The 12,433-nt window shown below is 36.1% G+C and overlaps 1 protein-coding gene across 1 annotated transcript in view; it reads right to left on the reverse strand.

Annotated features, from left to right (window-relative positions):
- Window positions 1–12,433, reverse strand: part of RSRC1 (arginine and serine rich coiled-coil 1) — a 405,819-nt gene that overhangs the window by 196,802 nt on the left and 196,584 nt on the right. Inside the window, exon 6 of the mRNA XM_027875787.1 lies at window positions 1,331–1,367. Coding sequence (XP_027731588.1) covers window positions 1,331–1,367 — 37 coding nt within the window. The remainder of the gene's footprint in view (window positions 1–1,330; window positions 1,368–12,433) is intronic.

Raw genomic sequence — 12,433 nt, forward strand, 5'->3', positions numbered from 1 at the left:
GCAATGATGGGAAAAGCAATTTTCCCTCCCTGGGCCTCAGTTTCCTTATTTGTAAAATAACAATGCTGGACTATATGGCCTGTAAGTTACACTGCAGCTCCAGATTCTAAGACCCTACAAATCTTTAAGCTAATGCATCTCTTGTTCTATTTTCTTCTAGAAGTTTAGAGCAATCTGTGCAACATCTAGTACAGTACCATGTACAAGTGAGTATCTAGCAAATATCTTTTCATGGTGCTGGTACTGATGCCAGTAGTTATCACTACCAACTCAAAAATCAGGTTGATAACCTTTGAATTCCTTTAAATTAAATATTTAGCCTTTACACCCTTTTGGTGATAATCTGTCTGGGATGACAAGGAAACATTCTTAATACCAAGAAGCTTCCGTTTCTCTTGTATTTAAAGTAACCGGTATTTTCCAAGTAGAGAGTTGCACGTTCTAAATAACATGTGTTGATGACACTGTATTTTGCTATTGCTTGTTTTGTAGCATCAAAGTATTAAACATTAATAGTTAACAAAGCTACCGCATGATATACGAATGAAGTCTTGTATTAAAAAAGAAAAGTACTTAGACTGTATTTACAAAAGAATCTGTGCCATTAATTATTCAACATTTGGATTTGACCAGAAACCATACTATGACTTTAAAATGATCTGTTTAGATGAACTGCTTAATGTTCTGTCGAAAGACTCAGAGCAAGCTGAATGAGTTTCAGACTGGTGACAGCACCATAGTTTCCCCTGTTTTTGATCAGTGTATGGCTTTTAATGTAAAATCTGCTTCAATTTCACTAGTGGTTTGCATATGTTTACTTAAACCAAAATATTTTGCATTTCAATGATTATTACATATTACAGAACTGAATGGAGTTGAAACCAATGCATTATTCATAAGGCTAAGACAACAGAAAAAACAAAGCTGTGCACTTCTTTCAAAGACTTTAAATTACTAAAACATACCATATTTATGCAGGAAATATTTGACTGCTTTTCTTATAAAACAAGTTTCTTTGTGTCAGATCAGGTTATGTCAAAAATTCAACACCAAATTGTTTTTGTTTATAATTAAGGCAACCACCAATTTAAGGACTATTGTCCATTTTATTTCATCTCTACATAAAAAAAGTAATTTAAAAAAATGAAAATTCCCTTGAAATGATAAAACAAATGAAAATGTAAGTGGCTTTGCGTAATAACAGTGAGCTGACCCTTTGGGGGATGGCTGATTTTCTCAATTCAAGGCATTCAAAGCTCATTCAAAAGTGTTCATTTAGAATGCTGATATCAAAGATAATGCAAATGTTCAAGAGAAAATTAGAACTTACCAGATGTTCTAATCCAGCTTTGATGTTTCCAGAATCCCTGTAACAGAAGAACAAAAGTTCTAAATAGTTGCTAAACCCTTGTCTCCAGTGATTTGTTTACCTTGGATATGTATGTATATGTATACATACATAAAGTCTTATTTTTCTAACAGTTCTATGATTACAGTATTATAATGCAGAACAATTTCCATTAAAGGAAGATCAACCATTAACATGGACTTAATAATTCATCTAATAAGTGATATTTCATATTTCACTGATAGAAATAACTTAAAATGACATTAAAATGCCCTACTGTACTTTTGTGGACAAGGAAAAGGAAAAAAAGAAGTTAGTCATCCTGCTACACCAAAAAAGTTACACTGAGTTTGCAGATTCTTATTAGAAGCAATTTTTTTAAAAATTAAAAAAAAATTTTAGCGGCAGCTAGATGGCACATTGGATAGAGAATCAGACCTGGTGTCAAGAAGATTCGAGTTCAAATTTGGCCACAGTAGCTGTGTGACCTTAGGCAAGTCACTTAACCTTGTTTGCCTTAATTTCCTCAGCTGTAAAATGAGCTGGAAAAGGAAATGGCAAACCACTGCAGTATCTTTGCCAAGAAAACTCCAAATGGGGTCATGAAGATTTGGACGTGACTGAAAAATGACTAAACAACAACAAATAAACAACTCCTGCAGATTCTTATTAGAAGCAATTAAAAAACAAGACAAAACAGGTGCGCTCTTCCTGAAAAACATGAGTAGTTTGTATCCCAGATCCCTGGGTATCTAGATCACAATCTGTTTTTTCCGACACTCATTTCTACCATATTAGTATACAAGAAAAAGATGCCTACTGGTACATCAGAAACACGGCCAAGGGGTAGGGGAGATGGGGAGAGAGAAATTACTAAAGATAAAATTGTTGAAGATAATTCCAAAGAAATGTCTTTTAAAAGTGCTTCATTTAATGTTCTTTGCAACACATTATGTTTCTGATAAAAGTGGATATGCTGTTTGGTGATTTAAAAAGTCATCAATAAAAAGGAAAATTAAGGCTCAGGATGTGAATTAACATAGATTTCAAAACAAGATACTCAATTAATAGATTTCAAAGCAGTTATGTGCCAAATTTTACTAAGGAGTGACATATAGAAAAATCCATGTCTGGCCTCCCTTACTGATAATTAGTGATGTTATTATTAGTAATAATTGATGGTTCTTCATGCTCAAAGAAGACCAAAAGGACATCTCAATTTTGGGGCCAATCTACAGCGTGTCTGACTGTGGCTGCTCCGACCAATATGAGCTGAGAAGGCTCTACTGCAGTCGGGCACAGTCTACAGAAACAATTGGAATGGAGATGGCTCTTAAATGTGCACATCTCATTTTTTTTGAGTTGTTAGAGTTCTGCTTTGCTCATGGAGCACAGCACCTTCTTTGATGGAGGCACACACCATGCTGGGTGGTCCTGTGCCAGGCTCTCCCGTGTCTCCCAATTGATTCCAAAGTTCTTCAGAGAGACCTCGAGAGTGTCCTTGTATGGCTTCTTCTGACCTCCATGTGAGCAGCTGCCCTGTGGGAGTTCTCTGTAAAATAGTCCTTTAGGCAAACAGACATTTGGCATTTGAACAGCGTGGCCAGCCCACCAGAGTTGTGCTCTCTGCAACAGATTTTGAATGCTTGGTGGTTTAGCTCAAGAAAGGACCTCGGTGTCCAGTACCTGATCTTGCCAGGTGATCTTCAGAATCTTCCTAAGACAATTCAAACGGAAACGATTTAGTTTCCTGGCAAGGCGCTGGTAGATTGTCCAGGTTTCACAGGCGTTCAACAATGAAGTCAGCACAACGGCTCTGCAGACCTTCAGTTTGACAGTCTGATACCTCTTCTCCCCCACACTTTCCTTCAGAGCCTCCCAAACACTGAGCTAGCTCTGGCAATGCATGTGGCAACCTTATTATCAATGTGTACATTTCTGGAAAGCATACTGCCAAGGTAAGCGACCTTATCCACAGCATTCAAAATTTCAGTAATAATTACTCTGACTTACAAAGCATTTTAAGGTCACTCCAATTATGAATTGGAAAGCATCTCAGAGATCAGCCTCAGTCTAATGCTGTCATTTTGTAGATGAGGGAAATGATGCATAGAGAGACGACCAGTTCAAGGTCCACAAAATGCTTTTCTTATTGTGATCCTGAGAAGTGGACAGTTCAAGTATTGTTGTCCTTTTTTGTACATAAGGAAACTGAAGCTCAGGACCATTCTATTATGTGAATGGGCTGAGCTGAAAACCCAGACTTCCAGACCAGTACTCTTTCAATGATATCCTGTTAACTCACTGAACACACTAGCTCTTTATTTTACCTAAAATGATCACTCTGCCCCCACTGCAGAAAACACCTTTGAAAAACGATAGTACCTACAACTTAACTGCATTTACAGGGGCCAGGATGATGCCAGAACAATGAATACAGTTCACCTCTTGGTATTGGGATTCTTCCCCACCTTTCTCTACTTCATTCTCTAAATCCGTATCTATCCCAGCCTCCTGTTCTTTCTTCCCAACCCCAAGCTGGCCTTCTCCCTCTAGCCTTTCTCTGTTTTCTCAGCCTTCTCTTCTCTGTCTCTCTCTGTCTCTGTCTCTCCCTCTCTCTATTCTAGTCATCTGCTTCTTCACATCATTGACACGGCCAAGACCCACACAGTGAAGGACCCCCTGCAGGCTGCCTGCACTAGGCCTCACACTCTCCTTGCCTTTTCTGGTTATTCCCAGTGCACACCTCCCTCACTACCTCCTATCTCTCCTGCTCTCAGCACCTTTGGGGTCTCACTTTAGAGGAAGGTTAGGATCTACAGCGGCCAGTTTTTTGTCCTTCCTGTCATACAACAGCAGGATGGCGTGGCATGGAGAATGAGACACCGGGGTGCTCGCATGAAAAAAAAATATATGAAAAATTTCATAAATAAAAAATCCATAAAAATCTTTTGGAAAACAAATGACAATACAATATAAAAAAATGAAAACCCACATTAAAACACTGAAAGTTTCTGGAATATGTGATAGCATTGTATCATTACATTCTGTTGACTTTCTGAGTTGTCTTTTAAGTTTCTGGGCTTGAGGCACAAAGTATTTTAATATTAGAACAACAGCTCTGCAGCTCTGCCTGCTTTCTGTGGTCCAGTTACTTGGTAACACGTTTTGCTCAATGTCAAAGGATCTGACTTTAAAACACCTTGTTCTTTAATTAATAAAATATTGTGAGTGTGTGTATATGAGGGGAGGAGTGTTTAAAGATTGATTGATAATGAGCCAGATTCCCATACAGTATAATATGCACAAGTTAAACTATGGCCAAGAGAAACTCTTGGAAATGAAATTAATTCCATCTAGTCAATGGGTTACCATCTGACAAAACTTAAATAGTAACACACCAAATTACTATATAGACAATATGATCACTATTACAATTAAAAGCATTAATAAATACACAATTCTCTGTAATAATAAATAAAACTACAAAGAACTGATTCTTGCTCTCTATGAACTCATAACTAAAGAGAAACTGCTGGAATAAACCAAAATTCAAAAGACAGAGAAAGAATAATATAAAAACATTAATCTAATACATGAATGGATCATAAGTTACTTATGTAATATTGTATATATTTCATGACTGAGTATATTTAAAGCAGCTAGGTGGCACTGCAGTGGATAGAGTAGAGTGGCCTGGAGTCAGAAAGACCTAAGTTCACATCCGTCCTCAGACACTTACTAGCTGTGTGACCCTGGGCAAGCCACTAAACCCTTTTGCCTCAGTTTCCTCATTTGTAAAATGAGCTGGAAAAGGAAATGGCAAACTACTAGTATTTCTGCCAAGAAAACCCCAAATCGGGTCACAAAGAGTAGAAAATGACTAAAAATGACTGAACAACAAAATGTATGTTTTAGGGGTAGGGAATAATGTTGTGTAAACCATAGCGAATCATCACAAAATCTAAATGTTACAAAGCATAGATAATGAATATAACAACGGAGAGCTTTATGGCTTGAAAAAATTAAGACTTTATGAGGCTAACATGATACCAGAAAGTATCTTACACAGCTAGGTTCTGATTAGTGTGAAGAAAGAATTCCATGAAACAGCTGTAGTATTTGAATTCAAACCTTCTATTTCCATTTGATAAGAACCAACTACAAGCATGGCTTGGAGATATTCCAGGTTCTATTCTAAATCACAACAATAAAGTGAATATAGTAATAAAGCAAGCCATATGAGTTTTTTGGTTTCCTAGTGTATATATTTTTATCCTATACTGTAGTTCATTAAGTGTGCAATCGTATTATGTACAAAAAAGCAATGTTCACACCTTAATTAGAAATACTTTATTGCTAACAAATGCTAACCATCATCTGAGCCTTCAATAAATAGTAATCTTTTTGCTGGTAGAGGATCTTGCCTCGATGTTGATGGCTGCTGACTGATCAGGGTGGTGGTTGCTGAAGGCTGGGGTGGCTGTGGCAATTTCTTACCGTAAGACAACAATGAAGTCTGCCACATCAGTTGACTCCTCCTTTCAGGAAAGATATCTCCGCAGCATCTAATGCTCTTTGATAGCAGTTTAGTCACAGTAGAACTTCTTTCAAATTGGAGTCAATCCTCTCAAACCCTGTTGCTGCTTTTTTCAATTAAGTTTATATAATATTCGTTAACATTTTTGTGTCTCAGGAAATAGGGAGGTATGAAGAAAGGGAGAGAGATGGGGGACCAGCCAGTCAGTGGAGCAGTCAGGACACACATATTTATGAATCAAGTTTGCCATCTTACATGGCTGCAGTTCATGGTGTCCCAAAACAATGACAACAGTAACATCAAAGATCACTGATGACAGATCCTCATAACAGATATAGTAATAATGATAAAGTTTGAATGTAGTGAGAATTACCAAAATGTCACAGAGAGCCAGAACGTGAGCACATGAGGTTAGAAAAACGGCGCCAACAAACTTGCTCAATGCAAGGCTGCCACAAACCTTCAATTTGTAAAAAAGGCAAAATATGTGAAGCACAATAAAGTGAAGCTCAATAAAATGCAGTACACTTGTACCACGTTTTATAAAATTACAACTGTGAATAGTGGGAATTTGAGTACAGGTGACTATTTCACAGGATTTATTATTCACTATTGTAACCTAGCTGTTTATGGACTGGGAGGACTAGAAAACATTAGGGATAGAATGGATTTTACAGGTCACTCACTTCTCCTACTTTACTGAGCTTTCAACCATAGCAAGCTACTTACTAGATGCTGTTCATGTTACATAAGATTTATACATGTATGTCATAGTGGTTGATGAAGTTTCAAAAAGTCATCCATGCCAAGGTGGAAATGTCAATGAGTGGAAATAGCAATGCATTTGGGGTCAGAAGATCTGAGTTTAAATTTTTAGTTCTGCTACTTCTTATCTCTGTGATACCAGTGAAGTCAATTAATCCATCTGTTTCCTCATCTATAAAATAAGAGGTTTGGAGTATATATGGCCCTTAGGATCCCTTCCAGCCATAAAATCCTATTAACTTCCTGAAAATAATCTTTCTCTTAGCATTACTTTAGGCAAAGTTAAAGCATTATTATCCGTAAAGAATACTACACAAGGGTGTGTGTTATTTAAATAGGAAAGAAGTGATAGTGATATGTGGTGATGGCCAAAGGTCCTAATGAACTTAAAAGAAACAGGAACCAAGACATTGATGTAAAGAGTTTCAAGCTAATGGTATAAAACCTGTCCTCTTTAGTGGTCTGTCTCTTGTGCCGTCCCTGTCATGACTTCATCAATATTGGTGCAACTCCTTTTGCCCTGTGCTGAAAGCAGACTTAATTCAATTATAAGTCTCAAAACTGATAAAATGGTCCTGAAGTGGAAAATGGAAAGAGATTATTGGCAAATGAATAAAGATTTGTATTGAACTAACACACAGGAGTACAGCAGGTCTTTTTTTAATCATTCCCTGTCTTAAGTCTTCTGGGAACCATGAGTTTCCCTTCCCCTCATGCAGCACATCGATTTCTGAATTAGACTGCAATATTAAATAATTAATATACTTGCCATGATTGATGTTTTGCATTAGTTGAATATTAGGTTATCAATCAAAATCCACTTGGTTTAATGTAATAATATTGAAAAAGTGTCAAGGATTGTTCATCCAATTTGTAGTTGAGGCAGCACAGATAGTAATATCTGTGTACCACGAGTCTCTGAAGCAGGAAATGCAGAAGCTGACCATGCATGAGGCAGACGTGATGCATCTAACTAAGACAAGTGTGAGGTGGTCCTAAATAAACCTTGTGGCACCTGTCAGTTTCAATCTGAAGCTTCTTTCCAGCATGAAGATGCTGGGCATTGATCATGCAATGACAGCTAGGGGAGAAGCATAACTAAGATACTTTTATCTGTGTTATGCCCAAATTTAGTTCTTTTTTGAACATCATCATCATCACATTCAAAATTCTGAAAATGCAACTGTGATATATCTGCTACTCCCTCAAAACATTTCTAACCAAGGTAAAATCTTTTGTCCTTGATCAGTTATTAATGTTAGGAATTAATTATTTCTTCAAATATCGATTCCATTAAAAAAAAACTTACTGAATGTATACTATGTAAAAACCAATATGCTCAACAGTACCATGGAAAAGGAACCTCACTGCATGATGAGCATAGGAAGACAACAGGTAAAATAATAATCCACAGTGGGACCTATTGGTTGAAAATGAAATTCCAGCTAAAGTTAACTTCTCAAATAGTCAATGCCCCTCCTCTCAGTGGCACCCTACTCTGGGCTCTCGGCACTTACTATTTATTACACAGGTCGGAACATCAGCTGGGAGAGCGTGACGCACATTTACTTAAATGCTCCCTTTCAAAGATAAAAGTTCCTCACAACTGAGCTGCTCTTTTCTTTGTATGTCAAGTATAAGTACTAATTTCCATACTGAAAAAGGCTGGTTTTTTTTTTTAATTAAATTAAAGGCTGTCTTTTTTTTAGAAGCTAAATACATCCTACAGCAGTTTCCAGGTGGTAGCTAGCTGACTTTGTGGATAGAGAGCAGGGACCGGTGTCTGGAAGACCTACGTTCAAGTCCACTCTCAGACACCTACTGGCTGAGTGATCCCAGCCAAGTCACCTCACCGGTTAGGCTTATTCCACTGGAGAGGGAAATGATAAAACATTCCAGTATCTTTGCCAAGAAAACCCCCTGGGCAGTACTGGTATGCTATGGTACATGGGGGCACAAAGAGTCAGACACAACAGAACAACTGAACAACAGCAAAAAGCAGTTTCAAGAGAGACAGGTTAAGCAAATCCAGATCACAGCCATGAGGGAAAGAAAAGCAACCTAAAATTTCAATTGGGAAGAAGTGAATAGTTTGAAAAAAGTTATAAAACAATAAAGGTTACTAACAAAAGCAGCATAAAATTACTGATTTCACTGTCCTAATCTTAAATAAATAAAATATTAAATACTGTTACTAATAAAAACCTAAAGCTATCCATAAGCTTGTATTTATCATACAAGTGAAATATATTTACAATCAAAGTTTAGTTATTCAAAACAATCATCACCAGTTATTATTTTAAATCAACATGGATACTGGATATGAACATGGATATGAACAAAATTTAACAGTTACTTATAATTACATTACACTAAAATATTCTTTGGAAATATGACAGTTGAAAACTAAAGCCGGTTTGGTATTCTCTGAGTTATAAAACTAAATTTACAATTATCTTATTTTTTCCGTGGTGGTCAATGTCAATGCTTTTTCTGAACTAAGCTCATTAGGGCCTGAGTTTCTCATATTTAAATTGGAAATAACCTTTGTTCCACTCTTTCTTATTTAAATTATATAACACAGGATCCTGTATATAGTAGCAGCTTAATAAACTGTTAAATTAAATTGATAACATTTCTTTAATTATGTGACCAATTCCTCTACTGAGTATAAATATCATTATAGATAATTTTAGTGGCAAATAAATCCCAATAATATGACAGCTCACTACAACTAGGTTTAAAAATTAACAAAGTTTTTTTTTTTAAAGTGAGGGATCCTCTTTTTTTTTTTTTTAAGCAAAAGCTAAGGCCCCATATATTGTGGCTAGATTACTTAACAAAACAGATTTTAAATGTACAAAACATATTTTAAATATGTACAAAATTACAGAATTTCAAAGACTATCTAATAAAACTTAAAACTGAGCAAGCATCCCCCCCCCAGCACAAACTATCATGCCGCTTTGCTTGAAGACCAGCAGGAAAGAACTCATCCTTTTCCAAGCAGATCACTCCATTTCTATATAACTCTTAATTACTGGCAAGTAACTGCTTCATAAAAAAATGCTGCTTGTTTGCCACTTCTATCCTTTGCTTTTTGTTCTGTTTTCCGGGACTAAGCAGAATAAATTCAAGTCTTCTTCCATATGACAGCCCTCCAGATAATCACTTCCACCAAAAGTTCCAAACTGAGCATCACAGTGAATTTCCAGGGAAACAGATACTTGACATCTGTTGGACACTGTGAAAACTACTCACTGGAGGTAGACCATTGTTTCTACCCTGCATCATGCTACATTCCTTTCTAAAATGTCTGCAAATGGTGGTGTCCTAGGGAAGTTCAGAAAAGGAGAGGGCTAGAGGAGAGGGGAAGGTGAATTCTGTTTTGGACAGGATGAGTGTGAGAAGTATGTGGAACATCCAGGTTGATATGTCTAAGAGTCAGTTCGTGATGTGAGATGGCAGATCAGGAGAGAGGTTAGAACTGGATATATAGACTACAGAATTATCTGTATAGAGAAAACGTTCAAGGACTGTTCAATGTCCCTGACAACTGAAAAACAAGAAATTACGGATGAGTTTTTTGGACTGCATTAGTAAGGAAATTTCCATCTCAAGAGCACCCTGAACCAATGAAATTGCAAATCAGAACCATTAATTATTTAATCCAATTTCTTAGTGAATCTCTAGGCCACAGAGAGTAACAGTTTCATATACATTATTCTTGTATTCTAAAATGTACATGGAAATGCTTATTTTATTTTGTGTTAGGTTCAGAATAAAAACAAAATGAAAACATATGTCGGCCTTAAGCACATCACAGAAATGTTCAATCTGAAACTCTAGTAATAGATGAGATTAAAAAGTAATATGGTATAAAAAGGAAATTGGCAAAAACCAAAAAAAAAACAAAAAACCCAACAATGACAAAAACAAAACAATAAACCTCAAGCAAATTTAAAAAAAAAACTTAATATTAGAGAAATCTTATCCATATGTAAGATCCAGGAGGAGAAAAAAGACCAGCAAAGGTGCAAGAGAAAGCTCAACCAGAATGATAAAAAAAAAACTAAGAGTATATAAAGGATGGGGTGTATGTTCAACAGTGTTGAGAAAGGTCAAATAAGATGAGAAAAGAGGAAAAAGTCTTTGTATTTGACAATCAGGACATCACTGGTAACCTCTGAAAATTTCAGTATTAGTAACTGACCATAAGCAATGAATAGTAATGAATTTAAATAATAATCTATTTGGAAGTTAATGAAGGGAAAAAAACAAAAATAAAGTACAGTGTGAATATACAGCTCAATATATTTCAAATCTTTCTCTAAAAATTCAAGTTAGGAAAGTATAAAAAACCAAAGAATATAATAAAAATAAAACATGTTCATTTTCAGTGACAATCTCTTTGGCCTCAATTTCCTTACCTATGACATGAAGAACTGAGTAGATATCTCCACCTAGAACTAATATTCTATGTTTGTGTGACTATAGTATAAATCCATTACCTTGCTTACTATAGTAAATATGATGAAATAAATTATAATTCAAAACAAAAAAGGTAGAGAACTAGGTATTTTAAATATTAAACACAGACTGTATTACATCACTATTATTACAAATGAGCAAGGGTATTTTACATCAAATTACTAGATATTAATCATGTTGGTTCCCTTTTAAATAATAAATCTTCTAGGTCAAATTTAAAAACAATCCCTACCCCCTGCCCTTTTCCCTCGAAACTGACTAATGAGTTGCCAGAGTGAAACGCTACAGTAGAGCATTGGTCAGAACAATAGGTTCAGAGACAATAAGCTCTACAGTGCTCTGGTCTTTTCACTTGGAACTCAGTCAAGTAAGCATGCACCACTTACATACTCAACCAGGGCAGAGAATATAACATAAAGAATGTTTCTACTCTCTGGAAGACTGATTTGTCAGTAATTTTAATTTCTATGTGTCCCACTCTGGAACAAAACTAGATCAAAGTCAAAGTCTACACTACCCTCCTACACCATAAAACTTGATCAAGGTAAACGCCATCTCCTCTATGAAACTCCCTCACCAACCCCTGCACCTCCTCATTTATCTAACCAAAAGATGACTTTAATATCCACTGAAGGGCTATATAAAGGAGGATGCTAGAGAGAAAAGATCCTACAATGTGCACATTAGGAAGCTGCTTATTGATTTGACGCTAGGTGGCACCATAATGCACAGAATGCCAGGCCAAGAGTCAGGAAGACTTCTATTCCTGAGTTCAAATCCAGCCTCAGACACTTACTTAATAGCTGCGTGACCCTGGGCAACTCACTTAATCCTGTTTGCCTCACTTCCTCATCTATAAAATGAGCTGGGAGAAGGAAATGGCAAACCACTCCAATATCTCTGCCAAGAAAATCCCAAATGAGAAATGACTGAACAACAAGAAATGTTGATTCGTAGCAGAATTCTAAAACATAATACGAAAGGAACATTAGTAAATATCTAAGAAGAGAAAACAATGATCAGAAAGATGTGATACAGCTTTATGAATAACAGAATATGAGACTATCCTTTCTTTTTTGACAATTACTAGACAAGTAGATGAGGAAAATGCTGAGATATAGTTTACCTAGATTTTAGCAAAGTATTGACAAAGATACTCATTCTATACTTTTTGTGGGCCAGATGCAGAGATATTTACTAAATGATAGTAAAATCAGGTTGATGAACAACTGGTTAAATGGCTGGATTCAAAGAGAAATCATTAAGGGTAAACTTAGGATATTTTCCAA

Source organism: Vombatus ursinus, unplaced genomic scaffold (assembly GCF_900497805.2).
Source record: "Vombatus ursinus unplaced genomic scaffold, bare-nosed wombat genome assembly UNPS02014810.1, whole genome shotgun sequence".
Taxonomy (NCBI): Eukaryota; Metazoa; Chordata; class Mammalia; order Diprotodontia; family Vombatidae; genus Vombatus; species Vombatus ursinus.